Raw genomic sequence first — 15,839 nt, 5'->3', positions numbered from 1 at the left:
ACAGTAAAATAAGCAAATAGATTTGACATGTATGGGATTACTCAAATGTGTTTGTTAGAGACATCTGATTAATTTACAAAGTTAAAATGCTAACTGCTAACTTTTAAATATAACACCAAGTACTCTTAACTCCTTAAATTCCATAGGGTGATATACTTGAACATTATTTGTGTTTTAATAAACTGGTAAAAAACAGATATGATTCTATGTACAAGGGGTCCAAAAGTTTCAACTATGCTTCAATTAGAGTACTGTAAATAACATAAAGTATTTCATTTTATTAAAATGGGGTAATTTATCTAAATTCAGAAATTTCATGAGTTGTTTCAGAATGTGAACAGAAAAGGGGTCAACAAATAGGAAAGAGGTTCTAGGTACAAAAATATATTTAGTAGAAAGGAGAAGAAAATGTTTCTGAACAAGAAAGTGCTCATGTGATGAGGGTCTAAGTAAGTGCTAAGAAAAAAGGTGTGAAAGTAAAGGGCAAATATCAACAAGTTTGTATGTAACTAAGTTGGTTATATGTATGTGAGACAATCAGTTAAAGCTATTTAAGATTCTCCCCTAAGATCAAATACTAATGTGCTGATATAAAGTTTTAATCTATATGTTAAAATGACAAAGATTTATTAAAAACACTAATTACTCAACACTGTGTCTCTTAAGTTTTATTTTTTAGAGTGATTAATCTTAAAAATTAGGGCTCCTACAATTATGGTTAAATAACAACTGTTAGGGTATTGTACTACATTACAGAGTCTAAATTTTTCTTTAAAAACTAAATTTGGTTAATATAAAAATATCAAGGTAATTGTGGAGTGGTCACTTTTCTTTGTGTATTAAACGTGTTCATATCTTCCAGGTATACAAGTCTTTAAAGCAGAAAATGTATGAAGCTGCTGATCTCCAAACTAAACTTGTCTGTAATGGTAATTTAAAAACTTATAAAAATAGTAAATTTTATTGGAGATTCATTTATATCATTTAATGTTTTATAACAGGACCTGTTATCAATAGGCTATATGTAAAATTTTATATTACATTCTACACTGGGATAAAAATGTAAATGTATTTCTAAAAGTTAGTGAGAGCCTGGTTTGTTTAAAGGTTAATATTGTGAATCATGAAAGCATTTTGCCACTTTGCCACACAATTAGAAAGTTAAAAGCTCCCTCAGCCTTTCTTTGATTCATGTTTTATACATAATATTATATTGTATGAAACAGCATTCATATAGACTTAGGAAACAACATGTGTAAACTTCATGAAATGATATTTTAAAAAGAGGCAAAGATCCAGTTTCAAAACTAGAACATTTTGCCTAAGGTTTTTGAAGAGCCCCACTTTACCTGAGATAAGGCTCTGCCTCCCACCTTACTGCATGTTAGAGTGGCTCCAAAATAAGCCAGACTATAGCCCATTTAAAGTTATATTCAAAAATAAAAAATAAAAAATTAAAGTTATATTCAAAAGATTGTTTTTTCTTGTAAAGTTACTGTGATCTCAAACAGGGAATATAATGTGATATAATGTATAGCTCAGTCAAAATGAAAGATAGCTATTACACAAACTAAATGTTTTTACTGTTTTTAATTCCATTTTGTATTTTCCTTATAAACTCTATAACTGTTGCCTGATTAATGTTTTGCAGAAGCACTTCTTCAAGAACAAACAACCTGAATTAATTTGAAATAATAAGCCATCACCTATAGGACTGACAAGATAATGCAAACCCCAATTAAATAAAAGGGACCCTCCAACTGTGACTTAGGATGTACACTTGTCTTAGCCCCAAGAATAAGTAAGACTGGAGGATACAAAAGAGATTCTTAGGCAGGAGTGCCTGATAACTATCAAGAGAACTGCCAGATTCAGAAATTTTTGGTTGGTTTAAGGCCTACAGATCTTCCTAAACAGGACCATGCCTGCTAAATTGCCTACAGAAGTTCCTACAAGATCAGATACACAAATTCACAAACCAATTGGTCAATCAACCACTTCTCCTCTAAGACTACCAGTCCCTGACACCCAAAGCTGAAACCTACAACTCACTATTGACACCTCTAGCTCCAAAAACTCTGCTCCCACCTAAAGCCCTCCCTGAACCACTTTTTACAGGAATGAGACTCTGCCCCTAACCAGCAGGAAGAAGCTACAGAAGAAAGACCATTGACAGGGCTGGGGTTGTGGCTTAGTGGTAAAGCTCTTGCCTTGCACATGTGAGGCACTGGGTTCAATTTTCAGCACCACATGTAAATTAATAAATAAGAGAAAGGTATTGTGTCCATCTACAACTTAAAAAATTTAAAAATTTAAAAAATTGAGAGATCCAAGATGGCGGAATAGAGGAAGACTGCATTCCTTGTCAAGCAGAGGGTATCTGTTTCTCTCTGAGGCAGACTTTGCTGCATATCCATCCCCTGCTGTTTACCCCATTTGTCCACTGTGATCACCTGCAGTCTGCCAACATATTGACTACTTTTGAGTGCAGATTGCTCACTAACACCTATCATCTGCCATTTGTCCATTTGCCTTCCCATCGCTTGCCTTTCACCAACTCATCACCCACCACCTGAGGTCCAACTGCTGATTGTCCACTGGTAGCCTGCAGACTGACTGTAATCCACCAGCAGATCACCAGCTGCCTGCTGTTGCCAGGAAGTCCACTGTTATAGTACCTGCAGATTTGGTTGCAAGTGGCTGCCATCATTTTGAGACAATAGCCAGGCGCTATAGGATCCCCAGCCAGACTGACCAAGCCCCATCTCCAGGACCCCTTAGCCTGACTTCACCCTGCTTCCAGGACCCCTGGACCAACTAACTATGCCCCGCCACCAGGACCCCTCAACCGTATCAACCACACCTTGCCTCCAGGACCCCTAGCCGATCATGCCCACTCCCCCCGAGCTGCAGCTCCCCATTTGGCAACACATTTGGAAGCCAGTGTGGCCATCTTGGATTATCCTGGAAGTAGAAGCTCCCATCTTTAGGTGGGGAAAATCTCATTCAGACGACTGCTGGAGACTGGAAGCTCATTGTTAGGTACCTCTCATGCATAAAACTACTGAAGACTGAGAGGTTTGAATACTGTATGATGGTTACATTATAGATTTTTTTTCTCCTTTTTGAAAATTTTAAAATTTTTATTTCTTCACTTTTCTTGCTCTATTTTCCTTCTGTTTACCAGTTTCCTCAGAGTCTCTTTCTCCCTTTTCTCAGGCTAACAACCAACTTCTTTTGATCACACTTTCACTCTTTCTACAATCTAGAACTTCTATATACTCTTTCCTTATCCCATTAACAGTTACATTATACACTTTACCCTCTTTGTCCTCCATTAGAAACTGCAGACCTTATTGCAAATCTAGTTGTTATACTATAGGTAATAAATGAACTCATTCTCTCTGTTTATTATGACAATATTGTTAACGTCTTCATAGGGGCTATTAGGTTAAGGGCTGCATATTGTCTGTGCTGGGTGCTGCTAATATTGATCTCCCCCTTAAATAAGAGGTTTTGGAAATCTGTGGGGTCACTATAAGCCTATAGGAGGGAAACTACAATCCCCCAGATCTGCACTGCTAGAGGGGAAGACAGGTGAACGACATGAAAAAACAAGGGAAGAAAATGTTCCAAACAAAACTAGATTCTATATTAATAGAATCCAGTGATGGCATGGTAGAAGAAATGTCAGAAAAGGAGTTCAGAATATACATAATTAAAATGATTCATGAAGCAAAGGATGAGATAAGAGTGCAAATGCAGGCAATGAATGATCACTCCGATAAACAATTGAAAGAGCAACTGCAGGGAAGCAAAAGATCATTTCAACAAAGAGAGATTCTCAAAAAACAAACAAACAGAAATCCTTGAAATGAAGGAAACAATAAACCAAATAAAAAACTCAATGGAAAGCATCACCAATAGACTAGACACTTGGAAGACAGAACCTCAGACAATGAACACAAAATATTTAATCTTGAAAATAAAGTTGACCAAACAGAGATGATGATAAGAAATCATGAACACAGGATGGAAAAAACCTACCATAAACATGTACTCAGTAAAAAAGCGGGGGTTTCCATCCTTATATCAGATAAAGTGGACTTCAAGCCAAAGTTAGTCAGAAGGGATAAAGAAGGACATTTCATACTGCTTAAGGGAACCATAAGTCAGGAAAACATAATGATCATAAATATTTATGCTCCAAACAACAAGCATCCATGTACATCAAACAAATCCTTTTCAATTCCAGGAATCAAATAGACCATAACACAATAATTCTGGGTCACTTTAACACACTATTGTCACCACTGAATAGATCTTCCAAAAAAAAACTAAACAAAGAAAGCACAGAACTCAATAACACAATCAATAACTTAGACTTAACAGACATATATAGAATATTCCATCCATTAATGAGCAAACACTCTTCTCAGCAGCACATGGATCCTTCTCTAAAATAGACGGTGTGTTATGCCACAAAGCAGCCCTTAGTAAATGCAAAAAAATTAGAGATACTACCTTGTGTTCTATCAGATCATAATGAAATAAAATTAGAAATCAATGACAAAATAAAAAACAGAAACTACTCCAACACTTGGAGACTAAATAATATGCTATTGAATGAAGCATGGATAACACAAAACATCAGGGAGGAGATAAAAAAAAATATTCTTAGAGATAAATGAGAATGACAATACAACATACCAAAATCTTTGGGACACTATGAAAGCAGTAGTAAGAGGAAATTTCATTGCACAGAGCACATTCAAGAAAAGAATAAAAAGTCAACAACTAAATGACCTAACATTACATCTAAAGCCCTAGAAATAGAAGAACAGACCAATACCCAAAGCAGTAGAAGACAAGAAATAATTAAAATCAGAGCTGAAATCAATGAAATTGAAACAAAAGAAACATTCAAAATATTGACAAAACAAAAAGTTGATTCTTTGAAAAAGTAAACAAAATAAACCCTTAGCCACGCTAACAAAAAAGGAGAGTGAAAACTCAACTTACTAAAATTTGTGATTAAAAAGGAAATGTCATGACAGACACCACTGTAATACATAACATAATGAGAAACTACTTTGAAAATCCATACTCCAACAAAATAGAAAACATCAAAGACATCAACAAACTTCTAGAGACTGAACCAGGAAAACATACACAATTTAAACAGATCAATTTCAAGCAATGAAATAGAAGAAGCCATCAAAAGCCTACCAACAAAGAAAAGCCCAGGACCAGATGGATTCTCAGCTGAGTTCTACAAGACCTTCAAAAGAACTCATTTCAACACTTCTCAAAGTATTTAATGAAATAGAAATGGAGGGAACCCTTCCAAAATCATTCCATGAAGCTAGTATCACTCTGATATAAAAACCAGACAAAGACACTTCAAGGAAAGAAAATTTTAGACCAATATAGCTGATGAATATAGACACCAAAATCCTTAACAAAATCCTGGCAAACCATATCCAAAAACATTTTAAGAAGATAGGGCCCCACAATCAAGTGGGGTTCATCCCGGGGATGCACGGTTGGTTCAACATCCAGAAATCAATAAATGTAATTCATCACATCAATAGACTTAAGGTTAAGAATCATATGCTTATTTCAATAAATGCAGAGAAAGTGTTCAACAAAATACAACACCCCTTCATGCTCAAAACACTAGAAAAAATAGGGATAGTAGGAACACACATCAACATTGTAAAGTCTATTTATGTTAAGCCCATGGTCAGCATCATTCTTAGTGGATAAAAACTGAAAGAATTTCCTTATAAAAACTGGAACACGACAGGGATGCCCTCTTTCATCACTTCTATTCAACATCGTCCTTAAAATACTAACCAGAGCAATTATACAGACCAAAAAATTTAAAGGGACACAAATAAGAAAAGAAGAACTCAAGCTGTCACTATTTGCCGATGACATGATTCTATATTTACAGAATCCAAAAAACTCCACCAGAAAACTTCTAGACTTAGTAAATGAATTCAGCAAAATAGCAGGATATAAAACCAACACACATAAATGTAAAGCATTTTCATGCATAAGCAATGAATCATTTGAAAGGGAAATGAGGAAAACTTCATTTACTATAATCTCATTTAAAAAAAAAAAAAAAAAAAACCCTTGGAAATCAGTCTAACCAAAGAGGTGAAAGATCTCTACAATGGAAACTACAGAACATTAAAGAAAGAAATTGAAGACTACTTTAGAAGATGGAAAGACCTCCCGTGTTCTTGGATAGGCAGAATTAATATTATCAAAATGGCCATACTTCCAAAGGTGTTGTACAGATTTAACACAATTCCAATTAAAATCCCAATGACATTTCTCATTGAAATAGAGAAAGCAATCATGAAATTCATCTAGAAGAACAAAAGATGCAGGATAGCCAAAGCAATCTGGGTAGGAAGAGTGAAGCAGGAGGTATCACATTACCAGACCTTAAACTATACTGTACAGCAATAGTAGCAAAACCAGCATGGTATTGGCACCAGAATAGACATGTAGACCATTGGTACAGGATAGAAGACACAGAGACATACCCACATAAGTACAGTTATCTCATACTAAACAAAGGTGCCAAAAACATACAATGGAGAAAAGACAGCCTCTTCAACAAATGGTGCTGGGAAAACTGGAAATCCATATGTAGTAAAATGAAATTTAACCCCTATCTCTCACCCTGTACAAAATTCAACTCAAAATGCATCAAGGACCTAGGAATTAGACCTGAGACCCTTCACTAAATAGAAGAAAAATAGGCCCGAATCTTCATCATGTTGGCTTAGGACCGACTTCCTTAAGACCCCCATAGCACAAGAAATAAAAGCAATAAATCAATAAATGGGATGGATTCAAACTAAAAAGCTTTTTCTCAGCAAAGGAAACAATCCATAACATAAAGAGAGAGCCTACAAAGTGGGAGAAAATCTTTTCCACACACACTTCAAACAGAGCACTAATCTCCAGTTTATAAAGAACTTAAAAAACTTTACACCAAAAATACAAAGAACCCAATTAATGAATGGGATAAGGAACTGGGCAGACACTTCACAGAAGAAAATATACAGGTGATCAACAAATATATGGAAAAGTGCTCATCATACCTAGTAATTAGAGAAATGCAAATTAAAACCACCCTAAGATTTCATCTAACTCCAATTAGAATGGCTATTATCAAGAACACAAGCAATAATAAGTGTTGGTGTGGATGTGGGGAAAAAGGCACACTTGTACATTGCTGGTGGAGTTGCAAATTGGTGCAGCCACTCTGGAAAGCAGTGTAGGATTCCTCGGAAAACTTGGAATGGACCCACCATTTCACCCAGCTATTCCACTCCTTGGTTTATAGCCAAAGGACTTAAAATCAGCATCCTATAGTGATGCAACCACATCAATGTTCATAGCGGCTCAATTCACAATCGCTAGATTGTGGAACCAACCAAGATGCCCCTCAGTTGATGAATGGATAAAGAAGTTGTGATATGTATACACAATGGAATGTTATTCAGCCATAAAGAAGAATAAAATTATGGCATTTTCTGGTAAATGGATGAAGTTGGAAAATATCATGCTAAATGAAACAGGCCAAGCCCAAAAAAACAAAGGCTGAATGCTTTCTCTGATAAGTGTATGACAATATATAACGAGGGAAGGTGGTGGGGGAAGGAAGAATGAAGGAATTTTGGATGGTGTAGAGGAAAATGGGGTGGGAGCGGGTGGGGAAGAGAAAGAGAGTAGAATGAAATAGTATTACCCTGTGTATATGTATGATTACATGAATGGTGTGAATCTACATTATGTAAAACCATAGAAATGAAATGTTGTACCCCATTTGTATACAATGAATCAAAATGCAGTCTGTAAAAATGAAAAAAAATTAAATTAAAAAAATAAAACCCTTATTTTAAAAAGTAAGTGGTAAAATAACTCCTGCAAATACCACGAATTTTAGAGCATTGCTCTTTAGTTTTAGTACATTTTTGTCTTATTAAAGATTCTCAAATCAACAGGTTGATTACACCAAAAAGTAAATGAAACATATTTGAGAGAATATTTTAAGAAACACTGTAGGAAGATATAAAGTAGAGAACATTTCAAAATTGTGGTATTTGCAATGTTGATGACCTGAATTGATCCATGCACTTTATAATGCATTATATTTTATATAGTCTTGTGGATAAAATGCAAACTAAAATATATGAAGAAAAACGTAAAAAGAAAGCTTCAGAACTGTATTCAAAAGCTGAAGTGGGCCACTGTTACACATTTACCTCCATGCTATTGCTATATGTTTGTCTCTCTCCCTTCAGAAATTTGGGGTGATAGTCATAACCTCGAGATCATAAAATAGTGCCTGGACAGGGAGGGTTCAATGTGTTGGATGGTAACCAAAATTAAGGCTTTTGATTAAAAAAAATAAATGAGATAAAAGCAAGTTGTTACTAGATGATCACAGTCGCCACTTCCTCTTTGATGCTACTGAAGCAAGAATTAAAGACAGGCAGTCAGTGTAGACAGGTAATCTGGGTGGACGTGAAAATGGATTTGGGTCCAGGAGGTTGGAGGCCATCCCTGGGAGATTGGACCGTTAATGTCTCCAGAGCCCTTTTATTACCAAGATTACCTGCCTATACTACCCCTCCCAAAATGTTGCAGACAGGGAGTTGGGCTGCTACCTCCCTGACTCACTCCATGTGGCCCTTCCTTCTGCCCATCTGCTTCTCGCCTTTTGGCCATCCCCCCGACCCACCCCCGCCGGCATCTCCTGGGCATAGTCACCTGGGCACGAAGAAGAGAGATAAGGGGGAAGAACAAAGTAAGTCTAAAATGCATAAAATGGGCAGGACACTCTCACTTCCTGGGATACCAGGATACCAGACATGGCCCCCTTCTACCTCTTGGGATAAGTCTGTTACTATTTTTTAAAAATAAAACTTGCTTGTACACTTGCCTCTGCCACTTCTCTAATGTTCAAACTTCAACCTGTGAGGAAGCAAAACTCTTCACTGATAACCGGAGAGGTCACTACTATATATAGCCCAAAACCAATTCAGCACACAGGTAGCCTCCACAATGGCAGTCGCTTCACTTACTTGTCTTGTTGGGGCTATAACCTGTGAGTAGTAAACTCTCAACAACGGATGGGGAGTGAATGGGTAACTCGTTTTACCAAGGGCAAACCCGGCCCAGAGGGAGAACAACTTGGCCCAGGTCCCTCCATGCGCTCAGTGCAGAGCCAGGTCCCACAGAGCTCGGCCTCTCTCTGGGGCTTCTCCGCCCTGGTGACTAATTCTCTCCCCATGCAACAGGGGTTCACTTGATCCTTTGACCGCGTTTTTCTTTCTCCCAGTCTCCTTTTCCCTAAAGTTCTCCTCCCTGATCTGCTTTTCTCTAAACTTCTCCTCTCTGATCTTCTTTTCCCTAAACTTGTCCTCTCTGATCTTCTTTTCTCCAAACTTCTCCCTGATCTCTCTTCCCTAATCTCATTTTCTCTGAATCACCTCTTTAAAAACCCTCTGTTCCCCATGATGGGCAGAATCGCAGCCTTTGGGACAGGAGTCCCCTGTGTTTCTGCTTTGCCAGCAAAGCCATAAACCTTCTTTTTCCTTTTTCTCTAGAACCTGTCTTCTTATTGGATTGACACAGAGAACGAGGACCAAGTTTCGGTTTCACCCATACAACCGGTAACCTTGTATTCAACAAAAACAAGGAAAAGCAAGCTGGCCTCCCTGAGAGGAAAGAGCGCTGAACTGGAGAACCGGGCATCCAATTTCCGGGCGCCCAACCCAAGGCCCCCCGCGGCCGCCCTGTCACGTGGCCACGCACAGCACGTGACCGGCGCCGCTCCGCGCAGGCGCAGTGGGCCACGGCCCGCCATCCCAAACATGGCGGCTCCGCTGGGCGGTATGTTCTCCGGGCAGCCTCCGGGGCCACCGCCACCCCCGCCAGGACTCCCGGGCCAGGCTTCCCTTCTCCACGCAGCGCCTGGCGCGCCGAGAACTTCTAGCAGCACCTTGGTGGACGAGTTGGAGTCGTCATTCGAGGTAAGCCGAGATTTGGGGCTCTGTCCCCATCCCTCCCTTCGTCCCTCAAAATGCAACCTGCACGTACGCAGTTATTTCATTCCTCGATCGCAACACCCAGTTTACAAATGGGAAATGAGGCTCGTAGAACGTTAGTCACTTTCTGTAGCCCACACTGTGAGGGGGTGACCGGTACTCCTTTCGGCTGGCGGAGGCCCGTGGACTTAAAATTTTGCCCAACGCCCAACCTCCGCACCCTTCCAGGGTCCCAGCAGGCTGTCCCTTATCCTAGCGTATCCGATTCGCTTCTTTTCGGAGCGCGAACTTTTCACGGAGCGCCGCTATTAAACTTTCTTTTTTTTCTCAAGACTCAATTTTAAGGTAAAGGTTTCTGCGGAAGTTTGCCCATTTCCTCCTTGTGGCCTAAGCCTTCCAGGGGCTCCTGCTTAACATGCTTCTCTTTTCTGTTCGGATGACGCCCCTGGAGATCGGCTTTCTCCCGGGAGGTGGAGAAGTTGTCCCTTGGTGCAAGGGGTATATTGAGATCATACACTGTCGTTGTGGGAGGGATCCTTGGAAACCATCAAGTTCCAGTCCTTTCTTTTATCATTGGAGAAACTGAAACTCAGAGCGCAGGTGGAGGGAAAGAGACCAAATAAATGATGATGCCAGAAAATACCAGCTTCTTGTTTGTTAGGTTACTTGGGACTCAGTTTACCAAGTATCTTCATTGGCCTATCTTGTTTTTTTGTTTTTTTTTTTTTTTTTTTTTTGTGGTGCTAGGGATTGAACCCAGGGCCTTGTGCTTGCAAGGCAAGCACTCTACCAACTGAGCTATCTCCCCAGCCTCATTGGCCTATCTTGTCATCTCATGTGCACTAACTTGTTGAATGACCACAGAAGTTATGGCTCACTCGGAAGATTTTGGTGTGCAGATGCCATCTTTTTCTTTTTTGATGTTTTGATGAACAGGCTTGCTTTGCTTCTCTCGTGAGTCAGGATTATGTCAATGGAACCGATCAGGAAGAAATTCGAACTGGTAAGAATTCCCTCTTTGTAGACAGTGTTCTTGCCTTCAGCAAGATTCCTTAATTGCTGATTTTACACTTGGTTTATTTCAGTCCTGTGTGTACCCTAAGGGAACTATTCTGGGGAATAAGATATATACAGATAGTCAATATTAATTGCTGGGGTTTTTGTTCATTTTATTAACTGAGATGTTATGTCATTAAGAATGAACCATTTATAATGGCCTTTTCTTATTGGTACTAGGAAAAAAGAGTAATAGTGTGAACTGCTTTTTTAAAAAATTTCACAAATTGCTTATCTTTTTTCCCTCCTTGTTGTTTGAGATTGAATCCAGGGGTGCCCTACCACTGAACTACTTCCCCAGCCTTTTTTATTTTGAGATAGGATCTTTTTAAAGTTGTTGATGGACCTTTATTTTTATTTATTTATATGCGGTGTGAGAATTAAATCTGGTTCCTCACCCATGCTAGGGGAGTGCCCTACCCCTAAGCCATAACCCCAGCCCTTGAGATAGGATCTTGCTTGGTTACCACAGCTGGCCCTCAGCTTCCCGTAGCTGGGAATGTGCTACCACTCCTGGCTAGGTGGTTAAAATCTTTTGAACAGGTGCTACAGAGAAAAGTCATTTGTGTTTGTCCTTTACCCCAGCGTTGTGTCTCCAAAGAAGTCAGTTCTTCTCACTTCTTTGTACTATATTTTAAATGTTCTGTTTTAACTAGAAATCATGATGCTAATTGCTGAATCTTGGATTCTTAATTAGAAGACCTTACAGTGTTCATATTGTGTAAGGTTTCTTTTACTTCTCATAAAAGTGCAAATTATATCTTTTTTTTTTTTCTTTTCTTTCCCCTTTCTGGTACTGGTGCTCTAACACTGAGCTACATCCCCAGCCCTTTTAATTTTTAACTTTGAGACAGTGTCTCACTGGGCTGCCCAGACTGGCCTGGAAATTCACATTCTTCTGCCTCAGCCTCCCTGCTGGTATTACAGGCACATGCCATCTCATTATCTTACAAATTATTCGCTATTCAATGTTGCTTAACACCTGGGAAGTTTTGAGCCATTATTATTGCTACCGCCAAGATTAAAATCCTGTATTACATTGATGAGAAAGGTGCTTTTTAATGTTTGACTATTCATTTATGTGGACGATACATATGTTTAGTGTTTTTCTTAATTTAATGTTTTCTTCCTTTTTTTAAAGGTGTTGATCAGTGTATCCAGAAGTTTCTAGACATTGCAAGACAGACAGAATGCTTCTTTCTACAGAAAAGATTGCAGTTGTCTGTACAGAAACCGGAGCAAGTTATCAAAGAGGTACAAACTCAGTTTTTTCCTCACCTCTTAGGAAGAGCACTAGATCTTAAAATTCCATTTAGGCTTTAATGAAAGACATCATCCTTTTTTTGTGAACTGTGTCAGGGCTTTATAGATCAGTGTGAAGCCCTGCTGGTTGTCAGCGTTTGTGACAACCTGTACAAAAAGGGCCTCTGGGAGTGAGGAGTGTAAAGCAGAGCTGCCAACAGAGCAGCTCTGCCTGCTTCTGTCACACACTGGCTTTCACAGTGAATTTCTCTTAAATAGAAAGTTCTGCCTTGTGAAAAACCATTAATACAGACAGAAACCCATTTTGGACCGGAACTGTGATCTTTGTCCCCGGTTGCCTTGCCCTGTGCCTCACATAGAAAGGGGTATGTTTAATTTTGTTCAAAGAATCAAAAAGTAAATGATCTGCCATGGTTCCTTAAAACTCAGGATTTGGGTGGTCTTAGTCATTCTAAAGTGGGGCATTTGGAAATATGTTGGGGTTGCCATAGGACTAGGAAGCTTTAATGACAAGGAATGATCAGACCAGGACCTGCCACCTCAGTGTGGAGAATTGAGGAATCCTCCCGCCCCAAAGGCTGTTGATGCTCCCAGTGAGAAACACTGAATTGAAGTTATCAGGTTTTGGTAGTTTAAGAAAGAAGCTCCCAGAAACTGACCAGTTAATCAGAAAGGTTCTTTTGGGTTATGATACCAGCTGTTGAGAGGGAGAATTATAAGATGATGGCATTCTTAACAGTCTGTTGTGCTACATTTTTTCCTAATTTAAAAAAACTTGCATAACGATGCAGGTGTGGTTAAGGCTGGGTGTTAATAAAAGATTTTAATGCTGATGTTCATAAAAATCTCTTAAAGATAAGATTTTAACACTTTGTAATCTGAAATTTTAGGACAGTACTGTGAATTCTTGTTTTGTGGTACTGAGGATTACTGAGCTGTATTCCCACCTCCTCGCTCCCTACCTTTATTTATTTTTTTTAAAGATTTTGAGATCTTTCAAAGTTGCCCAGGCAGTCCTCTAACATGTGATCTTCTGTCTCAGCCTCCCTAGTAGCTGGGTTTATAGATGTGCACCACAGCATCTGGCTGGCTTGCTGTGGATTCTTCAAAGCAATTATTGATGTGTTTCACATTCTTAGTTTTTTCTAATCTCAGCTGTAGTCTTTGGAGAGGGGTGCTGGATGGCTGGGGAACAGGATGAGAAAGTAATTGATTTTTCTTTTTGACCGCCCTGGAGTGCTTTTTAAATTTTATGACTTTTGTTACTGAATAAAAGGAAAATGATTAAAGATAAAAATTCTGGTTGTTAGGTGGTCAGCTTCCATTGTAGGAGTTGCTTTACATTAGTCAAACTGGAGCCAAGCTGAGGAATGGGCTGATATGGTTTAATGGATTCTCTTGATTTTGAATTTGCTTCTTGGTACTCTTCACTAATCAGGAACTTCATTATTTCCCTTGAGTTCCCTCTGACTTACTCCATCACTTTCATCTGTAGGACGTCTCAGAACTAAGGAATGAATTGCAGCGGAAAGATGCGCTGGTGCAGAAGCATTTGACAAAGCTCAGGCATTGGCAGCAGGTGCTGGAGGACATCAATGTGCAGCACAAAAAGCCAGCTGAAGTCCCCCAGGGCTCCTTGGCCTACCTGGAGCAGGCTTCTGCCAATATCCCTGCGCCTCTGAAGCAGACCTGAGAGGGGTCTGGCCTACAAAGTAGCCTCTTGAAGACAGTTTCACCAAACCTCTGTGTGTGGATGTGACATTTTAGAAGAATTATTTGCCAGGGAATGAGTTGGTCTTAATTTTGTTTCCACCTAAAAATTTCCCTGATTTTTGTGAACTGTTAATTACTTGATTAGTTTATAAAATGCTTATGGCTTGGTGAACCAAGTGAGATTTGGTTTTGTTTGTAGCAAAGTTTAGACTTAGTTTGATGACACAGATTCTTTTTTGTTTTTTTGCTTGTTTTTAAAATTTTTATATGACTTTATATACTTTTTTCCAATTGTTAGTTTGTTATTATCTGAGGGGGAAAATTACAATACTCCAGAATCAGGGGAGAAGGAGTTTGGTTTTAGTCCTTTAACATTTACTACCCATTCATGATAGTAGAGAAAAATATGTAAATTTTTTGTCTCAAGACTTTGAACTACCTCAAGAAGAGGAATCTAATGCAGTGTTTGTAATGCTTCCATAGTAGCACAGATATTTTGTAAATTTTTTTGAAAATGGGTCAGAAAAAGGGTTAAAATATGCTGTTGGTGTAGTAATATCACAGTAGATCCTTAATTTGATGCTGCCTTTTGTTTGGGTGAGTTTGTGTTGTGTGGTGTTGCCTGTTTGATGGGGAGCTGTACTAGGAGCATGATATGCTAGGTGCCTTGCAGTAGTTAACTAGCATGAGTAACAAGCAGACCCAGTCTCTAGCATGACAGCTGGGACACAGGTGAAGTACGAGGGGTCAAAGCTTGGTCTGATTCTTTTTCTTTTGAATTTTGTGTTGTTTGCCTGTGTTTTTGTTTTACTTTTTGGTGAAGAAAAGTCAGTTTACATGACAGAAGATTCTTGCTCATGAATTTGATTGCCAGGGACTAGGGCCTTGGGGCGAAGGTGACCTGCAGAGTGATCCTTGGCTCCTTCACCTCCATAGAGAGCTTGTGATTCCTCTGGGGAGGGTATTTGCTCTCTTGTTGGAGGAGGTTTTCTGTTCTCTGTTGTATCTTTTCTTAGATTACATCCCTTCAGCCAGTATAAACACTCCACTGTCTTCTGAGTAGTCAGTAGGTCTGTTGCTCTTTTGTCCTCTCCGACAAGGAAGATCCTTCCCCACAAGCTTTGATATCCACTCTTGTTCCTGATCTGGCCTGGATGCCACCTGGTCGAGAAGCCTCCACTCCATTCCAAGGCACAGGACTTTCGTTCCTTCCACTGCCTTGTGGGTTAGGGTGTGGTATTTGTTTCTGTGCCCCTTGCTGCATTGTATGCTCATGGGAAATAGGCATTACTCCTATTAGGCACTGAATATACACAGCATGTATTTTACATAATACTTTGTTCTCACTTTGTGTGTGTGTGTGTGTGTGTGTGTATATATGTATATATATATATATATATATAAACTCATTTTGTTTGTGCGCTTTGAGGATGATATTTGTTTTGTGGACCTGTGACCGACCTGTGTTGATCAGCCTGAGGCTAGCATATTCCCTTGGTTGGAATGTATAGGTCGAAACTTAAAAGTTATTTTTTACTCATAAGGGTTTAACCTGGTCATCTTATGCTAATTAGAAGCTCTGATTGGCAGCTTTAGGTTTCTTGATTAAAATCCTAAATAAACTAAGTTTGAAGCAGTCTTTCAATGATAAAGGTGTTTTTGGTGAAAAGATAGGGAACTGTTCTACTTGGTGCTTAGTGAAAATGTTTTGAATTAGTGTGTATA

General features: G+C 39.0%; 1 protein-coding gene across 5 annotated transcripts in view; it reads left to right on the top strand.

The window, feature by feature from the left end:
- Nucleotides 1–9,865: 9,865 nt before the first annotated feature.
- The window catches only part of MED28 (mediator complex subunit 28), a 75,781-nt gene continuing 69,807 nt past the window's right edge, over nucleotides 9,866–15,839 (top strand). For all 5 annotated transcript variants that reach the window (XR_013766275.1, XM_079154270.1, XM_079154271.1 and 2 more), the window contains exons 1-4: nucleotides 9,866–10,067; nucleotides 11,019–11,085; nucleotides 12,280–12,392; nucleotides 13,897–14,113. Coding sequence is in view for 4 of the 5 variants with exons in the window: in XM_079154270.1 (XP_079010396.1) it covers nucleotides 9,909–10,067; nucleotides 11,019–11,085; nucleotides 12,280–12,392; nucleotides 13,897–14,094 (537 nt within the window). In the remaining variant the exon portion in view is untranslated. The remainder of the gene's footprint in view (nucleotides 10,068–11,018; nucleotides 11,086–12,279; nucleotides 12,393–13,896; nucleotides 14,114–15,839) is intronic.

Source organism: Sciurus vulgaris, assembly GCF_902686455.1.
Source record: "Sciurus vulgaris genome assembly, chromosome: 9".
NCBI classification, from domain to species: Eukaryota; Metazoa; Chordata; class Mammalia; order Rodentia; family Sciuridae; genus Sciurus; species Sciurus vulgaris.
The sequence above is the reverse complement of the archived record's forward strand: the minus strand, read 5'-3'. Positions and strand labels throughout refer to the sequence as shown.